The sequence below is a fragment of the Ranitomeya variabilis genome, chromosome 5, assembly GCF_051348905.1.
Source record: "Ranitomeya variabilis isolate aRanVar5 chromosome 5, aRanVar5.hap1, whole genome shotgun sequence".
Lineage (NCBI taxonomy): Eukaryota > Metazoa > Chordata > Amphibia > Anura > Dendrobatidae > Ranitomeya > Ranitomeya variabilis.
In genome coordinates this window covers 195,581,963-195,608,974 of record NC_135236.1, presented here as the reverse complement: position 1 = coordinate 195,608,974, position 27,012 = coordinate 195,581,963, and the positions used below count along the sequence as shown (strand labels likewise).

Here is a 27,012-nt window from a genome sequence, read left to right as displayed (position 1 = left end):
GGAAGGAAGAAGAGCAGTTTCACTGTTGTGCAACATGATGGAAAGTAGAGTTAAAATTTTGAGCTGGAACATTAGGGGTCTATCGAATGATACAAAGCGTACTGCTATTTTGCAATATATTTTGAAACAGAGACCCTCGCTGATATGCCTGCAAGAAACCCATTTAGTTAAAGAAAAAGTGGATATATTGCATAAAAGATGGGTGAGGAAGGCGTATCATGCGACATTCTCGGCCTATGCTAGAGGGGTGTCAATCCTTGTGCACACAAGCGTACCGTTCGAGGAGGTAGAGGTGGTGATAGATAGTGATGGACAGTATGTATTCCTGGTGTGTAAAATATTTGCTAGACTGTTGTGTGTTGTGTCGGTGTATATTCCTCCACCATACTCGGGGAAAAAATTACAGGAAATCCTAAATATATCTGGCAGGTGGGGAGGGGTTCCATTGCTCATAATAGGAGACGTTAACAATATTATTAATGATCACTGGGATAAGGGGCAGCATGCTTTGTTGAGGAAGGAAGAGAATGAGATAGCGTTTGGAAGTTATTTGAAAGAAGTGGCATGGAAAGATTTATGGAGAGTTCGTAATTTTGACACATACTGTTTCTCCTGTTATTCAGCGACCTATGGCTCTTTATCTCGTATTGATCTGGCACTGGGTAATGAAGGAATGGATAGGTTGGTGCCGGAGGTGGAATATATGCCTAGAGTAGTGTCGGACCATAGTCCTTTGGTAGTAACACTGCAAATTTAAGGCCCTGGGGAGATGGCTAAGCTGGGTTGGAAAATTAACCCCTTCTGGTTACAACTTCTTAACATGGGAAAGATCGGGGAAGAGATAAAGGAATTCTTTAAAATTAATGATGGTAGTGCAGCAAAGCATGTGGTTTGGGATACCATGAAGGCATATTTGAGGGGGATATTATTTAGAGAGATATCTAGGCACAAGACACAAACAAGTGAATCTGATAAAGTGGTATTGGAGGAATTGAGGGTAGCGGAGGCTGCATTGAGTGATCTGCGCTCACAAGACACCATAAATCGTATGAAGGTGGCTCAGGAGGAGGTAAACAAATTACACTTACGCAAAGCAGAGAGGGCGAGAACTTTCCAAAGAGAGGCCTTTTACGCGGAAGGAGAGAAGATGGGACACCTACTCTCGGTGGTGGCGTCTGCGCAGCGTGACTCGGCACATGTACATGCCCTGGAATTAGAGAATGGTAGTATTGTAACACAGGGGGCCCAAATCTTGGAAGGATTTAAGGGATTTTATAGCAAATTATATTCATCACAAATAGGGCAGGCAAATTTGCCTAGACTAGATGCTGAGGATAGAGACTGGTTAGATAGGCCGCTTACGGTGGAGGAGTTGGAGGGTGCCTTGAGGTCCATGGCGGGGGGGGGGGGGGGGAAGGCTCCGGGGACTGATGGCATCCCTGTAGAACTCTACGGTGTCCTTACTGAGGAATTGCTAACTCAGTTATTGGGGGTCTTTGAGGAGTCGCTGGAGAGAGGAATATTACCTGCTTCTATGAGGGAGGCCATTATTGTGGTCATCCCTAAACCTGACAAAAATCCGCGGCTGCCGGAGTCATATAGACCAATATCACTCCTAACAGCAGATGTTAAGATTTTGGCTAAAGCCTTGGCGAACAGACTGACCCGGGTGATAGAAAAAGTGGTTCACTCGGACCAATCGGGCTTTATGCCTAATAAATCCACTGCCATCAACTTGAGAAGGCTATTTCTCAATATGCAAATACCGGCGGATAATGCTGGCAGGAGGGTGGTGGTTTCCCTCGATGCACATAAGGCCTTCGATAGTATAGAATGGCAATACTTGTGGTCGGTGCTGAGTCGCTGTGGGTTTGGGCCAGTCTTTGTATCATGGGTAAGACTCCTATACTCCTCTCCAGTGGCTAAAATCAAAGTGAACAATGCACTGTCAGACAGCTTTCAACTGTTTCGAGGTACACGGCAGGGGTGCCCGTTTCCTCCGTTGCTGTTTGCCATAGCGGTGGAACCACTGGCAGCGGCTATTAGAAGGTCACAGACAGTGAAGGGGTTTGTGTATGGGAAAATGGAAGAAAAAGTTGCTCTGTATGCTGACGACATCTTGCTTTTTCTTGAGGGCCCTGGGGAACCTTTAAGAAATGTAATATCATTAATTGAAATATTTGGGCAAATTTCAGGGTTAATTATCAATTGGGATAAATCGAGTGTTTTACAGGTGGATAGAGAAATGGATTGTACGAGGGAGGTGGAAGAAGGCACAAAATTAAGGGTGGTTTCACAATTTAAATATCTAGGGATCCATGTAACTCTCCCCTTAACAAGATTTAGGGGGCTTAATCTTGAGCCATTAATAACTAAATTACGCGCCAAAATCTCAGGTTGGAATAAGTTGCACTTGTCGGTGGTGGGTAGAGTGAATCTCCTCAAGATGGTTGTGATGCCTCAGGTTTTGTATATTTTGCATAATTCTCCGGTATGGATCCCACTGAGCAGATTTTGTAGACTAAGATCATTATTCGGAGAGTTGGTGTGGGGTAGGAAGAGTCCGAGAATTAGGCAAGAGATACTGCAGAGACCCAAAGATGAAGGGGGGCTTGCCCTACCTAACCCCTGGTTATATTTTTTGTGTGCGCAGTGCCAGCATCTTAGGGGATGGGGGAAAGGGCTCGAGAAGGGACAGGGTCATAGCAGTCTGGTATATATTATTGGAATATGGCCCTTGAGCCGGGGTCTAGAAGCAGGACTCTTTAAGAAATTGGGGACTTGTTTTCACACCATAAATTTAATTCATAAGGTATGGCAAACGCTTAAACGAATCAGGGGGGTTGTGAGATTCACAGAGTTTTCACCTATTTGGGATAACCCCTCTTTTCAAGAATTCAACCATATGGAAGGAATGGGAGAGTGGAGGGAAAAAGGCATTGGGTTGATAGGTCAATTGATTCATAACGGGAGTCTTAAATCTTATGATATGCTGCAGCAGGAATTTCAGTTCCCAGGGTTAAAGTTGTATCAATACAGACGGATTCAGCATGCATTCCAGGCACAAAAAAGGAGAGGGCCTATAGTGATACAGACGGATCTCATGTTGGACTTTATACTAAATAACAATGGAACAAAGGGGGCAATATCGGAAGTATACGGTGATCTGCTACACACCTTTCTAGTAGATCACCCTATTAAGGCCAGAGGGAAGTGGGAGGCTGAATTGGGGGAAATAGACGATGATAGGTGGGAGTCTATTTTAGAATACGTACCCAAGTTGTCGATGAGTGAACCTGGCAGATTGTCGCAACTGTATGTGATAAATAGGGCCTATAGGACACCTGACATGTTATTTAAAGCTGGGTTGAGATCTGATTCTGAGTGCCCTAGATGTTCCCAGTCTCAGGCGGGTATACTGCACATGCTATGGCTTTGTCCCAGATTATTTTCGTATTGGGTTGTAGTGCTGAACCAAATTGGGGTGATTTATGCGTGTTCGATTCCCAGGGATCCGGTGGTTTGTGTACTTGGGTATGTGGAGGAAATCTTGGCCGACGGAACTGCAAAAATGGCAATTGCTAGATTATTGTTCATTGCGAGGAAAGTGATTACAAGGTATTGGATTAGGGAGGAACCTCCAACCAGACGAGAGTTCATTGCGCAAGCGAATCATATTGTCCAGCTCGAAAAAGTATATATAATAAGAGGAATAGGATGGTTTTTTTTTCAAAAGTTGTGGCAGCCATGGCTGGAAGGGAATAATTGATGGACTGTGGTAAACGATGCTAATGGTATAACACGTATGTAATGTTTACTCTCTTCTTTCCAAGAGTATTGTATGGTTGGTGTTGGTCTTCAGAGGGGAGGGAGGGGGGGAGGGGTTATTTTCTTGTTAAATCAAAACACGAATGTACTTTGTTATATGAGTGGATACCATTTATTATGCTCAATAAAAATTTATCTGATTAAAAAAAAATAAAGGTGATCTTTATTATGTGCCAGACTCAACTTTTTCATGACATATAGGCCGGGGGAAAAGAATGTTAAGGCGGATGCCTTATTCTGTTGTTTTCCTAAGGGTGGAGATAATTATGAACCGGTTCATATACTACAGAAAGAAGTAGTTATTGCTGCTATTTGTTCTGTCCCTGAGAAAGAGGTTGTAGAGGCTCTGGGGGATGCCCTAGCTGCCTGTCCTTTAGGTAAACTGTACCTGTAAATCTATGTCTATGTCTTAAATTTATAAGTGAACATTATGATTTGGTTTTGGCCAGTCACCTTGGTAGCAAAGCCACTACAGATCTACCCGGCGGTTTCGGTGGTCTGCGGTGCATCAGGATGTTTGAGAGTATGTAGCTGCCTGTAGTGTGTGCACGTTCTAAGACCCCTCATAGTCGCCTGTCTGGGTCTTTCCAGCCATTGGTAATTCCCAGTAGACCTTGGACTCATTTATCAGCAGATTTAGTTTTTGATTTACCCATATGTGCAGGCAATAGTTATTTTGGTGGCAGGGAAAATAGTTCCGCAAGATGTCCCATTTCATTGCGCATTTCGACTTACCCAATGCGAAGTCCTTGGCACAAATTTTTATCAAAGAAATACATGCTGTATTTTTCAGACTATAAGACGCACTTTTCTCCCCAACATTTTTTGGGGAAAATGGGGGTGCGTCTTATAGTCTGAATATACTTACAATTAGCATGCTAAACACCACAAAAACGCAGTTAGTTGATCTGATCCCGTAAAATATCACTTTTAATTTAATTACACAATAAAAAACCCAATACATGGAAACAGGTACAGTGGAAATGATGGGGACAGTGGAGCACTATGTGGCAATGCACTTAACACACATAGGGCTAAAAGGTGCCACCCACTGCATAAACATACCGTAAAATAGTATACTTTGGCTGACCAGCCATAAATATGGTAAAATAAATATACAAATATAAGTAGAGTCACTAAGAATTAGCCATTACCAGAACAATGTACTAGAGTAGCCGAATAGTACCTGGTATGTGCAGCGGTGAGGGACCCAGAGCCCACCCCGACGTGCGTTTCGGAGCACAGAATGGCTCTTTCCTCAGGGGGTGTGGAGAACAGATGCCGTAAGGCATCTATTTATACAGCCAAGCCAGAACCCACTGTTATCGCACGGCGCGCCACCAGCAGATACTGCCAACCACGGCGCCACCGCCGCCATCCGGAACCAGAAACACGCGGGCCCCACGTGACCCAGCATCACATGGCAGTGGAGACGCCGGCACCGACAGACCGCAAGAGGGCGCCTGCGCAACAACAAGCACACAACCACCATTAACAATATGGGCAAAGCGGTGGGCAACATAAAGAATAAATAACAGTATAACAATGTAACTATATACCTATAAGAGAAGGCACCACACATTGATAATATGAAAACCACTTTATTAATATCAAAAGAAAAAGCCATAAATGGTCATAAAAAGCCTAAAATAGGCAGCAGGTAAGAGACAACAAACACAGAAAAAAAGGGTAGACACCTGGCAAGAGATCATGACAAAGTATGCATAAATATACTGATATATACATAGCGCTCACATTGCATACAGTTTACATAAAGGGTAAAGGGTGACCCCTGGACGACGCAACTTCTTGCGAAACGCGTGTCGGGTGTGGTGGACTCCTGGTTATTGCTCCATTGTTTGGTAAATATGTGCTGGTGTGTGACATTATATGCCAGATAAGTGTGTGTATAGCCTGTTATAGTTTTTTGGATATTTTTTTATGTGGATTTACATGGCATGTTAGCCTTCTACACTGAGACCGCATATTGAATCCTTATGTAATACTTTATTAGATCTCCTTGTGAGACTGCTATGCTATACTGAACCATTTTCTGTTTTTATGTAAACTATATGCAATGTGAGCGCTATGTATATATCAGTATATTTATGCATACTTTGTCATGATCTCTTGCCAGGTGTCTACCCTTTTTTTTCTGTGATTGTTGTCTCTTGCCTGCTGCCTATTTTAGGCTTTTTATGACCATTTATGTTTTTTTCTTTTGATATTAATAAAGTGGTTTTCATATTATCAATGTGTGGTGCCTTCTGTTATAGGTATATATTTGATGTGTGGCTAACCACCGTAGGGTATATCATTGGTGTAATGTAACTAGCTACTCAAACGGGAATATTAGTCATACAAACAAATATCATACAATGAACACCATATCAGTACATAGACAAAACAAACAATGTAACGTGCAGATTCACAAAATGTACATGGCAGGTAATATACAAAACACAAAAACATGCGTAAACATCACAGGTCAATACATAAATGTGTATACACTCACCGGCCACTTTATTAGGTACACCATGCTAGTAACGGGTTGGACCCCCTTTTGCCTTCAGAACTGCCTCAATTCTTCGTGGCATAGATTCAACAAGGTGCTGGAAGCATTCCTCAGAGATTTTGGTCCATATTGACATGATGGCATCACACAGTTGCCACAGATTTGTCGGCTGCACATCCCAAAGATGCTCCATACAAGGCAGGATGGATCCATGCTTTCATGTTGTTTACGCCAAATTCTGACCCTACCATCCGAATGTCGCAGCAGAAATCGAGACTCATCAGACCAAGCAACGTTTTTCCAATCTTCTACTGTCCAATTTCGATGAGCTTGTACAAATTGTAGCCTCAGTTTCCTGTTCTTAGCTGAAAGGAGTGGTACCCGTGTGGTCTTCTGCTGCTGTAGCCCATCTGCCTCAAAGTTCGACGCACTGTGCGTTCAGAGATGCTCTTAGGCCTACCTTGGTTGTAACGGGTGGCGATTTGAGTCACTGTTGCCTTTCTATCAGCTCGAACCAGTCTGCCCATTCTCCTCTGACCTCTGGCATCAACAAGGCATTTCCGCCCACAGAACTGCCGCTCACTGGATTTTTTTTCTTTTTCGGACCATTCTCTGTAAACCCTAGAGATGGTTGTGCGTGAAAATCCCAGTAGATCAGCAGTTTCTGAAATACTCAGACCAGCCCTTCTGGCACCAACAACCATGCCACGTTCAAAGGCACTCAAATCACCTTTCTTCCCCATACTGATGCTCGGTTTGAACTGCAGGAGATTGTCTTGACCATGTCTACATGCCTAAATGCACTGAGTTGCCGCCATGTGATTGGCTGATTAGAAATTAAGTGTTAACAAGAAGTTGGACAGGTGTACCTAATAAAGTGGCCGGTGAGTGTATATGTACTGTATATGCGTAATTCAATGAATATCAATAATATATATCCCCCACAACAAGGGGAGATTAGAGTAACAGAATATAATATACAGACAGCAATACAATATACAAACAATGCGATGAAAAGGATACGCATGTATGGTCAAACCATATAAATACAAATATACATACATAGACACATAAAGACACAGTATCCAGAGCAAATATAGACTAAATATCCCTGATACTAAGCTACCCACAACTAATGAAATATAACCAAAAAAAGAGGTCTGAAAAAAACACAAACAAAAACAAAGCACAAACAACGACCGGCGAAGCTGGTAGATGTATCATTCAAATATATCTTCTATAGTCCAATGTCATCAGCGCATATCGTACACCTACCTAAATAAAGGAAATAAATAAAACATCAGTAAAAGCAATGTACATGCCAATAATGAACTCCACCGTGATGCACAGCGTAGAAGAGCACTAAAAAAAAGGAGCAAACGAAATATTCTCGTTTAATCCATTGGGATGGATTGTACGCAGCGTCCAGATCCACCTAGATTCCAACTGCGCTAGACGTTTAGAAAGATTACCTCCTCTGATATCAATATGTAGTAGATCAATTCCACGTACTCTCAGCAGTGCATCATTACAGTGATGGAATTCTCTGAAATGCCGCAGCAAGGTTTTGAGGGTGGATATGTCCGGTCAGGAGGCCGCCGCCTATATCCCCAATACATGCTCCCGAACACGGACCTTGAGTTGCCGTGTAGTCAACCCAACATAGATTAGACCACACGGACATGTAGCATAATATATCACATATCGGGAAACACAGGAGATACGTTGTCTAATAGTAAATTGTTTCGTGCCATCAGAGGTGGAAAAAGAGGCACATCTATCAATATTGGGGCAGGCGACACACCGACCGCACGGCACACATCCACCCCCCGGCCGCAACGTATCCAGGAATGTAGGCACAACCTGACCAACATAGTGACTACGTGTTAATTGATCACGAAGATTTCTAGCACGTCTAAATGCAATTGGAGGATTATCTGGGAGGAATTTTTCAATAATTGTATCAGCCTTCAAGATAGGCCAGGCATTCCTCATAGCCATACGTAGCTTCTCATGTTGGGGGTTATAGGCGGTAACAAATCTTACCATACTATTAGTATTCGATTTTTTAGTGGTTTTATTATATAGTAAGTTGTTGCGGTTGGAGTATTTTGCACGATGATATGCCTTCTTCACACTCTGACCACTATACCCCCTTGATAAGAACCGTAGTCTCAATTCCTCCACCCGAACCTCAAAATCGGCATCAGTAGAGCAAATCCGGCGAAGGTGGAGGAATTGACCCACTGGAATAGCTTGAATCATGTGGTGCGAATGACAGGAAGAAGCGTGAAGCAAGGTATTGGTGGCCGTCTGTTTACGAAAAATATCGGTCTGAATTAGGCCGGATCTATCCTTATGAATGGTAATGTCAAGGAAATCAATTTTCTCTGAATCCCACACCGGGGTCAGACGTATGTTATGATCGTTATCGTTCAGGGAGGATACAAATTGCGCAAGGTCGGCGGCGGTGCCCTGCCAGACAAAGAAAATGTCGTCGATATAGCGCATCCAAAAAAGGACGCGATCTATCGACCCCTGTTGGTCTGACAGGAAGAGATCCCTCTCCCACAGCCCCAGGAACAGGTTAGCGTAGGATGGCGCAAAAGCCGCACCCATCGCTGTGCCCTGGAGCTGTAGGTAAAAGGATCCCTTGAACACAAAAAAGTTGTGTGTGAGGGTGAATTCCAAAAACTCCAGGATGAGGTCCCTCATAGGTACTGGAAGTGTAGATGCGCCAAGAAAAAAATCTAACAACACGTAGCCCATCACAATGGCGGATATTCGTATAGAGGGACTTAACATCAACTGAAGCCAGAAGAGTATCACCCTCTAAGCACAGGCCGTCGACCTTGCGCAAAAGATCCCAAGTGTCCTTGAGTAAGGAAGGGAGATTATTTAGTGCTACCATGCACACATGGGATACTTATTTTTGCATCTTCTCTGATGTCCTTTAATTTTTCTCCATGTGTGTAAAATGTATGCTACAACTTTATTATTTACAATTAGTGTGGCAGCAGCAGGAGTTGGGTGATTTTGTGGCGGTTCGACGCGGCAGGGCGATGATCACACACCCTTCCCAGGCTGGTGCGGCAGTATTCAGCGGTGCTCTGTGGTGCGGGGGCTCTGCCGACTTATTGGGAATCCCAGAACCCCCGCACTTCCATTGCTGCGATGAGTGGCCTCCGGGAAAATGGCTGCCGGAAGCGGCGCATGCGCAGATTGAGATCTCAGCAACAAGATATCGTCCTTAGATCTTGGGAGACAAGATCTTGGTGCTGAGATCTCAATCTGCACATGCACTGCATCGGCGACCATTATCCCGGACGCCACTGCATCGCAGCAATGGATGTGCGGGGGGCTCCGGGCTATCACAAAATGTCGGCCCCCGCACCACCGAGCGCTGCTGAACCTGCCGCACCAACCTGGGATGAGATTTCCCGGAGGCTACCGCATCACAGCAATAGATGTGCAGGGGCTCTGGGCTTTCAGAAAATGTCAGCGGAACCCCTGCACCATGAGCACCACCGAACCTGCCGCACCAGTCTGGGATGGGAGTCATATTATTGCCGGACCACCACCAGAACACCCCCTGTGACCATGCTCCACCAGCACTGACTACCCCCTCGGTAAGCTGAAATCGGACTGCAAGACAGACCCCAATTTGACGCATTAAGTTTTTCCCCTATTTTCCTTCTGAAAATTTGGGGTGCGTCTTGTGTTTTGGTGCATCTTATAGTCCAAAAACATGGGATTCCTACTTATATTGTTTCGGACCGGATGTGCAATTTATTTCCAAATTTTGGGAAGTGTTTTGTTCTTGGTTGGGGATCCATCTGTCGTTTTCTTCAGCATGCATTCCGCCTTGCATTGCTACATACTTTTAGGATTCATAATGTGTTTCACCATTCTTTGCTCAAAAAATATGTTGAATCCTCTGAACCACCTCCATCCCCGGTCATTGTTGATGGGAATTTAGAGTTTCAAATACCTACGATCATGGATTCTTGTTTGGTTTGTCGGTCTCTTCAGTACATTGGAAGGGTTACAGTCCAGAAGAGATGTGGTTACCAGCAGTTCATGTGGTCAGGTTGATCCGGTTCTTTCATGCAGCACACCTTAATAAACCTCACCCTCAGGTTCCGGAGGTTCCTCTTAGAAGGTGGAGTACTGCTATGGGTTTACCGCGACAGAGAGGGGCCAGAAAAAACGCAGTGTCTGATTTCACATACTCCTGCACTGATCCGATGTACTTCTTCATATTAAATGGTGCAGGTTTCTGTTAGCAGTGGAGAGGTTAATCTGTTCAGGTTGGAGTTTCTGTAGCTTCCCAGCTTGGATAATATCAGTTGTTCAGTATTGCAGTATTGACCACACCCCTCTCCTATATATATTTACTTCTGTAAATCTGGATTGCCAGTGTAAAGTCTTGTACTGCCTGTTGAGGAGCGGAGGAGTCGGTTGTTGGTAGAGGCATTTTGGAATGTTAATCTTTGACTCTTGCTAGACTTGAAGCTGCAATCATCCAATCACTCGTGCTATATATATAGCAGTTCATCAGTTATGTATAGCCACGGGCTGGCTTTCACAGGTGGATCCTAATGACAGGCACATGGATCTTCAGCAGACCCCTGGCTGTCATGACAAACTGTCGGCACAAGGAGGGAGAAAAGGTGCACTGCCTGAGCCCTATAAAATGGCCTGCAGTGGGCATCTGGGGTGCATGTTTCTAACCAATAAGAAACAAACTCTGAAGGTGGCATGGGGACCCAAGGTCTTGTTGTGGACCGGTGCTCATGGTTCAGAACTGTACAGCAGCTCGATTGGCATTCGCCAGGGAGCACCAGAATTGGCAGGTCCGCCAATGGTTCCCTGTTCTCTACACAGATGAGAGCATGTTCCAAATGAGCACAATTGACAGATAGGAAAGAGTCTGGAGACACTGCTCAACGTTATGCTGCCTGCAACATCATCTGGCATGACAGGTTGTTAGTAGGTTAGTAATAGTTAGGGGAGACATATACTTGGAGGGTAGCATAAATTTGCACATGACTGACAAATTGGACCATCCTGCAATTGTAATTTTTTACTTTGATAATAAAGGGAATCTGTTAGTAGGATCAACTCTCCTAAGCCATCTATGTGAGAATTCAGGTCATGAGAAGCTGAATAAAATGATACCTCGATATTTGCGATCCGATGTCTTATTCCAGAGAAATCCACATTTTTCTTATATGAAAATGAGCTGTTCAGGCCTATGGACCAGACACTGACCTGCATGAGAATCTGTCCTCAGAGCTTATTTAAAAAAAGGGGAAGTTACATGAGTGAAGCATGTAACTTAAGGTACCATTACACTAAACGACTTACCAACGATCACGACCAGCGATACGACCTGGCCGTGATCATTGGTAAGTTGTTGTGTGGTCGCTGGGGAGCTGTCACACAGACAGCTCTCTCCAGCGACCAACGATCAGGGGAACGACTTCGGCATCGTTGAAACTGTCTTCAACGATGCCGGAGTCCCCCTGCAGCACCCGGGTAACCAGGGTAAACATCGGGTTACTAAGTGCAGGGCCGCGCTTAGTAACCCGATATTTACCCTGGTTACCATTGTAAAAGAAAAAAAAAAAAACACTACATACTCACATTCTGATGTCTGTCACGTCCCCCGCCGGCTGCTTCCGAGAGCTTCCCTGCACTGAATGTGTCAGCGCCAGCAGTAACAGCGGTGACGTCACCGCTGTGCTCTGCTTTACGGCCGGCGCTGACACAGTCAGTGCAGGGAAGCTCTCGGCAGCAGCGCGTGCATATTAGCAGCGCTCTTGCCGAAAGCAGTTTTAACCCTGTGGATGCCGGGGGACGTGACAGACATCAGAATGTGAGTATGTACTGTTTTTTTTAACTTTTACAATGGTAACCAGGGTAAATATTGGGTTACTAAGCGCAGCCCTGCGCTTAGTAACCCGATATTTACCCTGGTTACAAGTGAACACATCGCTGGATCGGCGTCACACGCTGATCCAGCGATGACAGCGGGTGATCAGCGACCAAAAAAAGGTCCTGATCATTCCCCAACGACCAACGATCTCCCAGCAGGGGCCTGATCGTTGGTCGCTGTCACACATAACGAGATCATTAGCGGGATCGTTGCTACGTCACCAAAAGCGTGACGTTGCAATGATATCGTTAACGATATCGTTATGTGTGACTCAGCCTTTACACAGAACAGTAGAATTGAATTTTGTCTCCTTACAAACACATTTGTTGCAGTTCTTACCACTCTGCTACATTACAACAGTGACTGCCTGTGAGATGGAAGCTGAAGCACTGAGAGGAACCTGCAGATGTGTCCAATATAATCACACACAACTCTGCAGTGAGATCAGGAGAGCAGAGAATGATCATTACACTGTGTTCCAAATTATTATGAAAATTGGATTTAATTGTCATAAAGATTTAATTGTTTTGTTTTTCAAATAAACTCGTGGATGGTATTGTGTCTCAGGGCTCAATGGATCACTGAAATCAATCTTAACCCCTTAGTGACGGAGCCAAATTTTTGAAATCTGACCAGTGTCACTTTATGTGGTAATAACTCTGGAACGCTTCAACAAATCCCAGTGAATTTTATATTGTTTTTTCGTGACACATTATACTTTATGATAATGATAAATTTAGGTTGATATGTTTTGTGTGTAGTTATAAAAAATATCAGAAATTTGAGAAAAATGTAAAAAAATTAGCAATTTTCAAACTTTGAATGATTATCTTTTTAATCCAGATAGTCATACCACAGCAAAACATTAATAAATAACATTTCCCTCATGTCTGCTTTACATCAGCACCATTTATAAAATGTTCTTTTATTTTGTTAGCATTTTAGGAGGTTTAAAAATGTAGCAGCAATTTTTCATTTTTTCAAGGAAATTTACAAAATGTATTTTTTTTAGGGACTTAGCCATGTTTGAAGTGCCTTTAGGGGTCCCATATATTTGGAAACCCCCAAAAGTGATACCATTTTAAAAACAGCACCCCCTGACATATTGAAAACTTCTGTAGGGTAATTTATTAACCCTTCAGTTGCTTTTCAGGAATTAATGCAAAGTGGCATGACAGAAATGAAAATGTGCATTTTTACCACCTAAATGCCTCTAACTTCTGAACAGGTTACAACAGCCGGCAGACTCTTAGGCTGCTATTTGGTCATGAATTGCCAATCGCAAACATCAGGACCACAAAATCATGATCTGAGGGCACCAATTGGGAATAGGAGGAAGCCCCCACAGTCTGTTAACCATTTATAATGATGTAGTCACTATTGAAAGCTGCATCTAAGGGGTTAAACAGATTTGGACGGTGCCCACACTGATCGTGACTGATGCAGCAAGTTGTCAGCTATAGTGGACAGCCGACAGCTGCTGGATTGTCACCTGTATGGGGACGCTATTCTCTTATATCTCAGGTCAGTTAAAAGACGTATTGGCGGTCATTAACAACACATGTGATAATTAGTTTTCCAGGTGATTCTAATTAAAGTAAAACTACTTAAAAATGATGTTCCACATTATTAAGTGATCATCATAATGTGAAGAGATTTGTTACTGAAACAGAGCACAGACAGAGTTCATGCAGATAAAGGCATAATGAGGAGGTTTCTGCCAGACAAATTCATTAAAGTAAGAGAGCAGCTGCCAAAATCCCATTACAAAGCAGCAACCAGTTACTTGAAGCTGCTGGTGCCTGGAACCTCAAGGTGTAGGATCCTTCAAAGGCCGGGGACACACACAACGTATCAAAAAACGGTCCGTTTTTCACGGACGAGAATCGCACAAATATTTCCAAAACAGTGATCCGTGTGCAGTGCGAAGATGCGATTTCCTCGCATCAAATGATCCTTTTGACATCCGTGTGACATCCGTATGGCATCCGTATGCCGAGATTTTCTCGCAGGCTTGCAAAACCGACATCTAATGGATTTATGTGCTCAAATGTTCGTTAAAACATATATACAGTATATATATATATATATATATATATATATATATATATATATATATATATGTCATTGAGACACATATATATATATTCTGTATTTATATTTAATTCAGCGCGATATTTGTGAAAAGCCGGTAATTCAATTGCCGGCTTTTCATTTCTCCTGCCTAAACCCGACATGATATGAGACATGGTTTACATACAGTAAACCATCTCATATCCCCCTTTTTTTTGCATATTCCACACTACTAATGTTAGTAGTGTGTATGTGCAAAATGTGGTCGCTGTAGCATGTAAAATAAAGGGTTAAATCGCTGAAAAAATTGGCGTGGGCTCCCGCGCAATTTTCTCCGCCAGAGCGGTAAAGCCAGTGACTGAAGGCAGATATTATTAGCCAGGAGAGGGTCCATGGTTATTGGCCCCCCCGTGGCTAAAAACATCTGCCCCCAGCCACCCCAGAAAAGGCACATCTAGAAGATGCGCCTATTCTGGCATTTGGCCACTCTCTTCCCACTCCCGTGTAGCGGTGGGATATGGGGTAATGAAGGGTTAATGCCACCTTGCTATTGTAAGGTGACATAAGCCAGATTAATAATGGAGAGGCGTCAATTATGTCACCTATCCATTATTAATCCAATTGTCTGAAAGGGTTAAAAAACACACACACACATGATTAAAAAGTATTTTAATGAAATAAACACACAGGTTGTTTTAGTATTTTATTGCTCTCTCAATCCATCTGGAAGACCCTCGCTTGGCAAAATAATAAACCCACAATATACATACCCTCTCTGATGAACTGTCACGTCCCACGAGGTAATCCATCTGAAGGGGTTAAAATATTTTACAGGCAGGAGCCCTGCTAATGCAGCTGTGCTCGTGTCTGTAAGCCCCGGCGAATGAAGGAAATGTAGGTCAATGACCTATAGTTACCTTCAGTCGCGGTGATGCGCCCCCTGGTGGATGTCCTCATATGACCTGAAGCGTGGGAAAAAGTTCCCAGGCTGCAGTTCATGAGGACATCCACCAGGGGGCGCATCACCGCGACTGAAGGTAACTATAGGTCATTGACCTACATTTCCTTCATTCGCCGGGGCTTACAGACACGAGCACAGCTGCATTAGCAGGGCTCCTGCCTGTAAAATATTTTAACCCCTTCAGATGGATTACCTCGTGGGACATGACAGTTCATCAGAGAGGGTATGTATATTGTGGGTTTATTATTTTGCCAAGCGAGAGTCTTCCAGATGGATTGAGAGAGCAATAAAATACTAAAACAACCTGTGTGTTTATTTCATTAAAATACTTTTTAATCATGTGTGTGTGTGTTTTTTAACCCTTTCAGACAATTGGATTAATAATGGATAGGTGACATAATTGACGCCTCTCCATCATTAATCTGGCTTAATGTCACCTTACAATAGCAAAGTGGCATTAACCCTTCATTACCCCATATCCCACCGCTACACGGGAGTGGGAAGAGAGTGGCCAAGTGCCAGAACAGGCGCATCTTCCAGATGTGCCTTTTCTGGGGTGGCTGGGGGCAGATGTTTGTAGCCAGGGGGGGCCAATAACTATGGACCCTCTCCTGGCTATTAATATCTGCCCTCAGTCACTGGCTTTACCACTCTGGCGGAGAAAATTGCGCGGGAGCCCACGCCAATTTTTTCCGCGATTTAACCCTTAAATTTAATAGCTACAGCGCCGAAATTTTGCACATACACACTACTAACATTAGTAGTGTGGAATATGCAAAAAAAAGGGGGATATGAGATGGTTTACTGTATGTAAACCATGTCTCATATCATGTCGGGTTTAGGCAGGAGAAATGAAAAGCCGGCAATTGAATTACCGGGTTTTCTCTAACACCGCTGCGTATTTCTCGCAATGCAAACGCATGGTCCGTGTGTAATTCGATTTTTTCTCGCACCCATAGACTTGCATTGGCGAGTCTCGGCCGAGATACGCTGACAATCGCAGCATGCTGCGGTTTCACTCGGATCCTGAATACGGTGGAGAAAATATCGGATGATGGGAGCTGCACCATAGATTAACATTGGGCCGAGTGCTATGCGATTTTTTATCGCATAGCACTCGTCCGTATTACGGTCTAGTGTGACCCCGGCCAAAGGCTTTCTGTGGTGCATAAACCTACTATTCGGCCACCCCTAAACAGTATTTACAAGCAGAAATAGTTACAGTGGGCCCAGACATACATGTAGACTAATTTTTAAACAGTCTTGTTTACTGATGAGTGTTGAGCAACCCTGGATGGTCCAGATGGATGGAGTAGTGGATGGTTGGTGGATGGCCACCATGCCCCATCAGGGCTGCGACATCAGCAAGGAGGTGGAGGAGTCATGTTTTGGGCCGGAATCATGGGGAAACAGCTGGTAGGGCCCTTTAAGGTTCCTAAAGGTGTGAAAATGACCTCTGCAGAGTATATAGAATTTCTGACTGACAACTTTCCTCCATGGTCTAAAAAGCAGAAACGTACCTTTAGGAGCAAAATCATCTTCATGCATGACAATGCACCATCTCATGCTGCAAATAATACCTCTGAGTCATTGGCTGCTATGGGCATAAAAGGAGATAAACTCATGGTGTGGCCACCATCTTCCCCTGACCTCAACCCTATAGAGAACCTTTGGAGTATCATCAAGCAAAAGATCTATGAGGGTGGGAGGCAGTTCACATCAAAACAGCAGCTCTGGGAGGCTATTCTGACTTCATGCAAAGAAATAAAAGCAGAAACTCTCCAAGCATTCACAAGTTCAATGGATGCAAGAATTGTGAAGGTGATATCAAAGAAGGGTTCCGATGTTAGCATGTAACTTGGCCTGTTAGGATGTTTTTGAGTTAAATAGCTTTTTTGTTCAGTGAATGTCACCCCCTAATGCTGCAAATTCCACAAATGAGCATTTTCAGTTCTTTAACCCCTTCATGACCCAGCCTATTTTGGCCTTAATGACCTTGCCGTTTTTTGCAATTCTGACCAGTGTCCCTTTATGAGGTAATAACTCAGGAACGCTTCAACGGATCCTAGCGGTTCTGAGATTATTTTTTCGTGACATATTGGGCTTCATGTTAGTGGTAAATTTAGGTCGATAATTTCTGAGTTTATTTGTGAAAAAAACGGAAATTTGGCGAAAAATTTGAAAATTTTGCAATTTTCAGATTTTGATTTTTTATTCTGTTAAACCAGAGAGTTATGTGACACAAAATAGTTAATAAATAACATTTCCCACATGTCTACTTTACATCAGCACAATTTTGGAAACAAATTTTTTTTTTGCTAGGAAATTATAAGGGTTAAAATTTGACCAGTGATTTCTCATTTTTACAACAAAATTTACAAAACCATTTTTTTTAGGGACCACCTCACATTTGAAGTCAGTTTGAGGGTTCTATATGGCTGAAAATACCCAAAAGTGACACCATTCTAAAAACTGCACCCCTCAAGGTGCTCAAAACCACATTCAAGAAGTTTATTAACCCTTCAGGTGTTTCACAGCAGCAGAAGCAACATGGAGGGGAAAAATTAACATTTAACTTTTTAGTCACAAAAATGATCTTTTCGCAACAATTTTTTTATTTTCCCAAGGGTAATAGGAGAAACTGGACCACGAATGTTGTTGTCCAATTTGTCCTGAGTACGCTGATACCTCATATGTGGGGGTAAACCACTGTTTGGGCGCACGGCAGGGCTCGGAAGGGAAGGAGCGCCATTTGACTTTTTGAATGAAAAATTGGCTCCAATCTTTAGCGGACACCATGTCGCGTTTGGAGAGCCCCCGTGTGCCTAAACATTGGAGCTCCCCCACAAGTGACCCCATTTTGGAAACTAGACCCCCCAAGGAACTTATCTAGAAGCATAGTGAGCACTTTAAACCCCCAGGTGCTTCACAAATTAATCCGTAAAAATGAAAAAGTACTTTTTTTTCACACAAAATTTCTTTTAGCCTCAATTTTTTCATTTTCACATGGGCAACAGGATAAAATGGATCCTAAAATTGGTTGGGCAATTTCTCCTGAGTACGCCAATACCTCATATGTGGGGGTAAACTACTGTTTGGGCACATGGTAAGGCTCGGAAGGGAAGGAGCGCCATTTGACTTTTTGAATGAAACATTATCTCCATCGTTAGCGGACACCATGTCAGGTTTGGAGATGCCCTGTGTGCCTAAACATTGGAGCTCCCCCACAAGTGACCCCATTTTGGAAACTAGACCCCCCAAGGAACTTATCTAGATGCATAGTGAGCACTTTAAACCCTCAGGTGCTTCACAAATTGATCCGTAAAAATGAAAAAGTACTTTTTTTTCACACAAAATTTCTTTTAGCCTCAATTTTTTCATTTTCACATGGGCAACAGGATAAAATGGATCCTAAAATTTGTTGGGCAATTTCTCCTGAGTACGCCGATATCTCATATGTGGGGGTAAACCACTGTTTGGGTGCACGGCAAGGCTCGGAAGGGGAGGCGTGCCATTTGACTTTTTGAATGGAAAATTAGCTCCAATCGTTAGTGGACACCATGTCGCGTTTGGAGAGCCCCTGTGTGCCTAAACATTGGAGCTCCCCTACAAGTGACCCCATTTTGGAAACTAGACCCCCCAAGAAACTAATCTAGATGCATAGTGAGCACTTAAAACCCCCAGGTGCTTCACAGAAGTTTATAACGCAGAGCCATGAAAATAAAAAAATTATTTTTCTTTCCTCAAAAATGATTTTTAGCCCGGAGTTTTTTATTTTCCCAAGGATAATAGGAGAATTTGGACCCCAAATGTTGTTGTCCAGTTTGTCCTGAGTACGATGATACCCCATATGTGGGGGTAAACCACTGTTTGGGCGCACGGCAGGGCTCGGAAGGGAAGGCATGCCATTTGGCTTTTTGAATGGAAAATTAGCTTCAATCATTAGCGGACACCATGTCGCGTTTGGAGAGCCCCTGTGTGCCTAAACATTGGAGCTCCCGCACAAGTGACCCCATTTTGGAAACTAGACCTCCCAAGGAACTAATCTAGATGTGTGGTGAGCACTTTGAACCCCCAAGTGCTTCACAGAAGTTTATAACGCAGAGCCATGAAAATAAAAAATTATTTTTCTTTCCTCAAAAATGATTTTTTAACCCACAATTTTTTATTTTCCCAAGCGTAACAGGAGAAATTGGACCCCAAATGTTGTTGTCCAGTTTCTCCTGAGTACGCTGATACCCCATATGTGGGGGTAAACCACTGTTTGGGCACATGCCGGGGCTCGGAAGGGAAGTAGTGACGATTTGGAATGCAGACTTTGATGGAATGGTCTGCGGGCGTCACGTTGCATTTGCAGAGCCCCTGATGTGCCTAAACAGTAGAAACCCCCCCTAAGTGACCCCATTTTGGAAACTAGACCCCCCAAAGAACTTATCTAGATGTGTGGTGAGCACGTTCAACCCCCAAGTGCTTCACAGAAGTTTACAACGCAGAGCCGTGAAAATAAAAAATCATTTTTCTGTCCTCAAAAAAGATGTTTTAGCAAGCAATTGTTTATTTTCACAAGGGTAACAGGAGAAATTGGACCCCAATATTTGTTGCCCAGTTTGCTGTGAGTACGCTGATACCTCATATGTGGGGGTAAACCACTGTTTGGGCGCACGTCAGGGCTCGGAAGGGAAGTAGTGACATTTGAAATGCAGACTTTGATGGAATGGTCTGCGGGCGTCACGTTGCATTTGCAGAGCCCCTGATGAGCCTAAACAGTAGAAACCCCCCCTAAGTGACCCCGTTTTGGAAACTAGACCCCCCAAAGAACTTATCTAGATGTGTGGTGAGCACGTTCAACCCCCAAGTGCTTCACAGAAGTTTACAACGCAGAGCCGTGAAAATTAAAAATCATTTTTCTGTCCTCAAAAAAGATGTTTTAGCAAGCAATTTTTTTTTCACAAGGGTAGCAGGAGAAATTGGACCCCAATATTTGTTGCCCAGTTTGTTGTGAGTATGCTGGTACCCCATATGTGGGGGTAAACCACTGTTTGGGCTCACGTCAGGGCTTGGAAGGGAAGTAGTGACATTTGAAATGCAGACTTTGATGGAATGGTCTGCGAGCGTCACGTTGCATTTGCAGAGCCCCTGATGTGCCTAAACAGTAGAAACACCCCACAAGTGACCCCATTTTGGAAACTAGACCCCAAAAGGATCTTATCTAGATGTGTGGTGAGCACTTTCAACCCCAAGTGCTTCACATAAGTTTATAACGTAGAGCCATGAAAATAAAAAATAATTGTTCTTTCCTCAAAAATTATGTTTTAGCAAGTAATTTTTTATTTTTGCAAGGGTAACAGGAGAAATTGGACCCCAATAGTTGTTGCCCAGTTTGTCCTGAGTACGCTGGTATCCCATATGTGGGAGTAAACCACTGTTTGGGCGCACGTCGGGGCTTGGAAGGGAGGGTGCACCATTTGACTTTTTGAACGCAAGATTGGCTGGAATCAATGGTGGCGCCATGTTGCGTTTGGAGACCCCTGATGTGCCTAAACAGTGGAAACCCCTCAATTCTAACTTCAACACTAACCCCAACACACCCCTAACCCTAATCCCAACTGTAGCCATAACCCTAATCACAACCCTAACCCCAACACACCCCTAACCACAACCCTAACCCCAACACACCCGTAACCCTAAATCCAACCCTAACCCTAATCCTAACCCTAATCCCAACCCTACCCACAACTGTAACCCCAACACAACCCTAACCCTATCCTTAACCCTAACCACAAGCCTAATCTTAACCCTATTTCCAACCCTAGCCCTAATTCCAACCCTAAGGGTACCGTCTCACATAACGATTTACCAACGATCACGACCAGCGATACGACCTGGCCGTGATCGTTGGAAAGTCGTGTGGTCGCTGGGGAGCTATCACACAGACCGCTCTCCAGCGACCAACGATGCCAAGGTCCCGGGTAACCAGGGTAAACATCGGGTTACTAAGCGCAGGGCAGCGCTTAGTAACCCCATGTTTACCGTGGTTACCAGCGTAAAAGTAAAAAAAAAAAAACCGTACATACTCACATTTCGGTGTCCTTCAGGTCCCTTGCCGTCTGCTTCCCGCTCTGACTGAGTTCCGCCGTACAGTGAGAGCAGAGCGCAGCGGTGACGTCACTGCTGTGCTGTGCTCTCACTTTCCGGCCGGCAGACAGTCAGAGCGGGAAGCAGACGGCAAGGGACCTGAAGGACACCGAAATGTGAGTATGTACGTTTTTTTTTTTTTACTTTTACGCTGGTAACCACGGTAAACATCGGGTTACTAAGCGCTGCCCTGCGCTTAGTAACCCGATGTTTACCCTGGTTACAAGCGAACGCATCGCTGGATCGCTGTCACAACGATCCAGCGATGACAGCGGGAGATCCAGCGACGAAAGAAAGTTCCAAACGATCTGCTATGACGTACGATTCTCAGCAGGGTCCCTGATCACTGCTGCGTGTCAGACACAGCGATACCGTATGGATATCGCTGGAACGTCACGGGTCGTACCGTCGTAGCGATCAAAGTGCCACTGTGAGACGGTACCCTAACTCTAATTCCAACCCTAACCCTAAGGCTATGTGCCCACGTTGCGGATTCGTGTGAGATTTTTCCGCACGATTTTTGAAAAATCTGCAGGTAAAAGCACTGCGTTTTACCTGCAGATTTACAGCAGATTTACAGTGTTTTTTTTGTGCGGATTTCACCTGCGGATTCCTATTGAGGAACAGGTGTAAAACGCTGCGGAATCCGCACAAAGAATTGACATGCTGCAGAAAATACAACGCAGCGTTTCTGCACGGAATTTTCCGCACCATGGGCACAGTGGATTTGGTTTTCCATAGGTGTACATGGTACTGTAAACCTGATGGAAAACTGCAACGAATTCGCAGCGGCCAATCCGCTGCGGATCCGCAGCCAAATCCGCTGCGGATCTGCGGCCAATCCGCTGCGGATCTGCGGCCAATCCGCTGCGGATCCGCAGCCAAATCCGCACATGCCATAACCCTACCCCTAACCCTAACCCTACCCGTAACCCTACCCGTAACCCTAACCCTAGTTCTAACCCTAACCCTAGTGGAAAACGAAAAAAAAAATATATATATTTTCTTTATTTTATTATTCTCCCTACCTATGGGGGTGATAAAGGGGGGGGGGTATTTATTATTTTTTTTATTTTGATCGCTGTGATAGAACCTACCACAGCGATCAAAATGTACTTGTAAGGAATCTGCCGGCTGGCAGATTCGGCGGGCGCACTGAGCATGCGCCCGCCATATTGGAAGATGGCGGCGCCCAGCGAGGAGACGTACGGACACCGGGAGGATCGGTAAGTATGAAGGGGTGGTGGGGGGGTGGATTGGAGCACAGGGGGGGTTTATTCAAACAAGGAGGGAGCGGACAGGAGGACAGGGGAGCCGGCAGGCGGACGGAGGGGACCGGACCCCATAACGGAGGACTGGGGGGGCGATCGGTGGGGGGGGGGGGTCACTTGAGTATTTCCAGCCATGGCCGATGATATTGCAGCATCGGCCATGGCTGGATTGTAATATTTCACCAGTTTTTTAGGTGAAATATTACAAATCGCTCTGATTGGCAGTTTCACTTTCAACAGCCAATCAGAGCGATCGTAGCCACGGGGGGGTGAAGCCACCCCCCTGGGCTGAAGCACCACTCCCCCTTTCTCTGCAGATCGGGTAAAATAGGAGTTAACCCCTTCACCCGATCTGCAGGGACGCGATCATTCCATGACGCATACGCTGCGTCATAGGTCGGATTGGCACAGACTTTCATGACGCAGCGTATTCGTCAAAGGTCGGGAAGGGGTTAAAACATATCAAATGTTTAGAAATTCTACTGTGCCTAATAATTTGGAACAGTGCATTTTGAGTTTTTCTTCATTTTGGAGATTATACTGTTAGCATTGATAGGTTTCTTCAATAAAATTTGATGTATACTCTAACGGGTGATGACTTTTATTAGACTGACTGTCATTTGCACCGACCATTTAGGAAAATCAGAGAAAAATGTAATTTGCATAATAATTTGGAACATGGCGTATACATCATACTGGCAATTCCTCATTTAAAATAAGCTCTGGAGGCAGATTCTTATGCAGATCAGTGTCTGGCCCATAGTCCTGACCATATTATTTTACATATATGAGAAACATGCGTTTCTCGGGAATAAGCTGTTGGATTACAGATATCAAGGTGTTATTTTTTGTGCTTCCTAGGACCTGCATGCCCATGTAGATGGCTTAGAAGGGTTGATCCTACTGACAGATTCCCTTCACGGCTGACTGAAATTCAGCTTTGGTTGATAATTTTGGTTTTGTAATTTTGTTCTCATCAAATTATTATAATTTAGATCTCTAAAGATTTTAATGACATTTTGGATCTTGATTAATAAAAGATTCAAGTTTTCTCTAAATTTTTTTGAGTTTGCACAGTTACATAACTTGTCACATATGTAGGGATTAAACATTATTCATCGAAAACTTAAAACCCCTTTTAAAGCAGTGTTGAGGTGAACTGAACAAAAAACCTCACATAGTTGACAAAAAGTGATTAGCATTTTTCATGCATTACTGTTAGTGTTTTGAAGAATTGCACACTACTCAGAATAAGTGATGAGTGGAGAACTTAATGCAACAATATATTAAATGATCACCAGTCACATGAATTGTGGTACAATTTACATTACTTATTCTATAGGTATACTGTGCCCTAGCAGCTTATCGCAAAGGGGGCTAAGCAGCCAGACCCTTTACTGGTGGAAGGTGGGAGAGGTGAATTAAGAAAGTTGGCTAGCTTTATTTAACATCTTTAAATTTAACTCATTTTAGTCTTACTTAGACTGCTTTGTAAACCATAAGGAGGTGATATTAAAAATTGTTTATTTGTTTTTCTCAGTAAGTATAAATGACTGTGCAGCCTGGTTTTATAAACTCTCCCTTTTAGTCAAGATTATAGTTAGTATAATTAGGTGGTATTTATTTATTTTATGAGAGAACATTGACAGCCTCCTGTGTCTTCTGGAACTCCTCAAACGCAATACTTTATTTTAGATGTCTGATAATGCCAAAGTGATTCACTTTGACATTTAAGACTGTGCGTCATGCAATATAACGGATGTTCTAATTCAGGATTAGGCAACTATGAAATCTCGCTATGTGGTTTGGCAATTACTCTAGGTCTATCTGCCAGTGATTGCTGGGAGCTGTAGTTCAGAGATAGTGTAAATCTCACAAGTGACATCATTAATTCATATTTCTTGAGGAAACTTCCAGCAGCAAAGTATATGCACAGGCAGGTATGGTCTTTGTCCATTTTAAAGATTTTTTTTAGTCATTATTTAAACTGAGCACATTGTCTAGTTGATGCTACTTTACTGATTTTAGAACAGTTTTTCTTTTCCTTCTGTGTCTCTGTTTCAAAGTTATGCCCCCGGAAATAGAAGCGTCATTTTCCCACCAACTGGGCATAAATCGCAAAACTTCTCTATGGGCATTTGTTTTTTCTCCCCTGACACTGGTCACTCAATGAGAAGAGAAGGTCTGTGATACATGCCTATTTGGTTGAAAGGAACATTTTAACCTTAATTGACGGGAAGGCATAACTTTAAAATGGAGTCATATAGGATCAAAACAACTGTCCCAAAATTAGTGGAGCAGCAGGAATTGGAGGAGGTACTCATTTTAAATAAAAATATCAATAGTGAAAGGTCCTCTTTAATTGGTATGTTCTTAAAAATGCTCCCTACTATTTGGTCAAAAATTTAAAAAGAAATATTCACTGAATTTGACATAGAAGTATTAGATTAGAATCAGATAACAGATGTGTGCGGTCCATTATGGAAAAATTTTCCCTTTTCATTTCAATAACTTCATCATATACATGCAGATGTATCTGCCAAAAGGCTATCATGTTCACCGTGTAAATATCTGTCTTGCTTTTGCAAACTAAAAACAAATATTATTTGCTCTTAGGAAATCTGGTGCTATTGGATCTCGGTTAACTGGGGCTGGATGGGGAGGTTGCACTGTTTCCATGGTACCTGCAGACAAGCTGAATGTGTTCCTAACCAACGTACAAGATATGTATTACAAAACTGATGGACGTCGATCGGCAATGCAGAAACAGAGCCTGTTTGCCACAAAGCCTGGAAGTGGAGCTATGGTAATTCTCGAGACCATATGAACAGTCTTAAAAGTTGTACGTTTCTGTTATGTAGTGAAATGCATAGATGTGGTAGATGTTACGCTACAAAGCTCATAAATGTCTTAGAATATAATGGCTTAGTATGCAGTGATGACCTGCAAATGGATGATTAGTATATGGACATGATTAATAAGATTAATAGCATATTTTGCAAACCTCACTGTAATAAAACTGAAAATAAAGATTTAATTTCAAAATAATTCTTTAATTGTTTGAAAATAGAAGAAAAAATGACATAATGAATGTTGGCTTCAACATAAAGACATTAAAGCATTACTAATGTTTGATCAGTGATTTGTTCATTCTCGTTGTCAGCATCAAGAACATTTTGTATGGTCAGATTCTTTTTTCTGAAAAGTTTACTGGAAAACGGCATCTTTTGCTATTTAAAAGAGAAAAAAAGAACAAGTTTATTAAGTAAATTGATACATACTGCATGAGTCTTGTAAGTAATAAAGTGCAAGACTGTAAAAACCGTAAGACATGTTCTGTAAAGATTCATTTGTACAGAAAATGACATCATTGCTGACACAACAGGAAAAGATATGTGCGGTAACCGAGTAGAGCAGAGGATTTCAAGTAGGTATCTATTAGTTTGTTCCCCTTCAGAGTGAACAACAGGTACTCTTGAAGCAGGGTTCATGCACTGGTCCACCACCAAAAAAATGAAACAACTGAACTATTATTTCGCCATCCTCCATTTAATGAAGTTCCAGTAATTTCTTAACTCATTTAATTCCCCCAAGCCAGTTTTTCATCTTCATGACCAGTCCACATTTCATAATTCACTTTAGGGGTTAATAACCCTGGAACACTTCAAGGGATCCCATTGATTCTGAGAATGTTTTTTGGTGATATATTGTACTTCTTGATAATGGTAAAATTTGTTCAATATGACTTACTTTTTTTTGGTAAAATATCAAAAATGTCGCAATTTTCAAACTTAATTCTTATGCCCTTAAATCAAAGAGATATGTCATGCAAAATAGTTAAATAACATTTCCTACATGTCTACTTTACATCTGCATCATTTTTTAAACATTTTTTTTATTAGGATGTCAGAAGGATTAAAAGTTGATCAGCAATTTCTCATTTTTCAAACAAAATGTACAAAACCATTTATTTAGGGAATACATCACATTTGAAGTAACTATGAGGGCCTATATGGCAGAAAATACCCCAAAAGTGACACAATTCTAAAAACTGTACCCCTCAAAGTCCTCGAAACCACATTCAAGAAGTTTATTAAACCTTGAGATGCTTCACTGGAATCAATGCAATGTAGAAGAATAAAATGAACATTTAATTTTTTTTCATAAAATTTTACTTTAGCCCCAATTTTTTTTATTTTAGTGTTTTAGGGCTATACTAGCCTCAATCCCCTGATGACGCTAGTGGTACTGGTAAAACATGTTGGGGAGGCTTAGGGCAGTTTTTAAT

General features: G+C 42.9%; 2 protein-coding genes across 2 annotated transcripts in view; one reads left to right on the top strand and one right to left on the bottom strand.

Annotated features, from left to right (window-relative positions):
• GALK2 (galactokinase 2) overlaps positions 1–26,050 on the top strand; it is a 477,779-nt gene extending 451,729 nt beyond the window's left edge. The window contains exon 10 of the mRNA XM_077263708.1: positions 25,341–26,050. Within this exon, the coding sequence (XP_077119823.1) occupies positions 25,341–25,551 (211 nt within the window). The 3' untranslated portion in view covers positions 25,552–26,050. The remainder of the gene's footprint in view (positions 1–25,340) is intronic.
• FAM227B (family with sequence similarity 227 member B) overlaps positions 25,838–27,012 on the bottom strand; it is a 1,130,503-nt gene continuing 1,129,328 nt past the window's right edge. The window contains exon 17 of the mRNA XM_077262735.1: positions 25,838–25,954. Coding sequence (XP_077118850.1) covers positions 25,838–25,954 — 117 coding nt within the window. The remainder of the gene's footprint in view (positions 25,955–27,012) is intronic.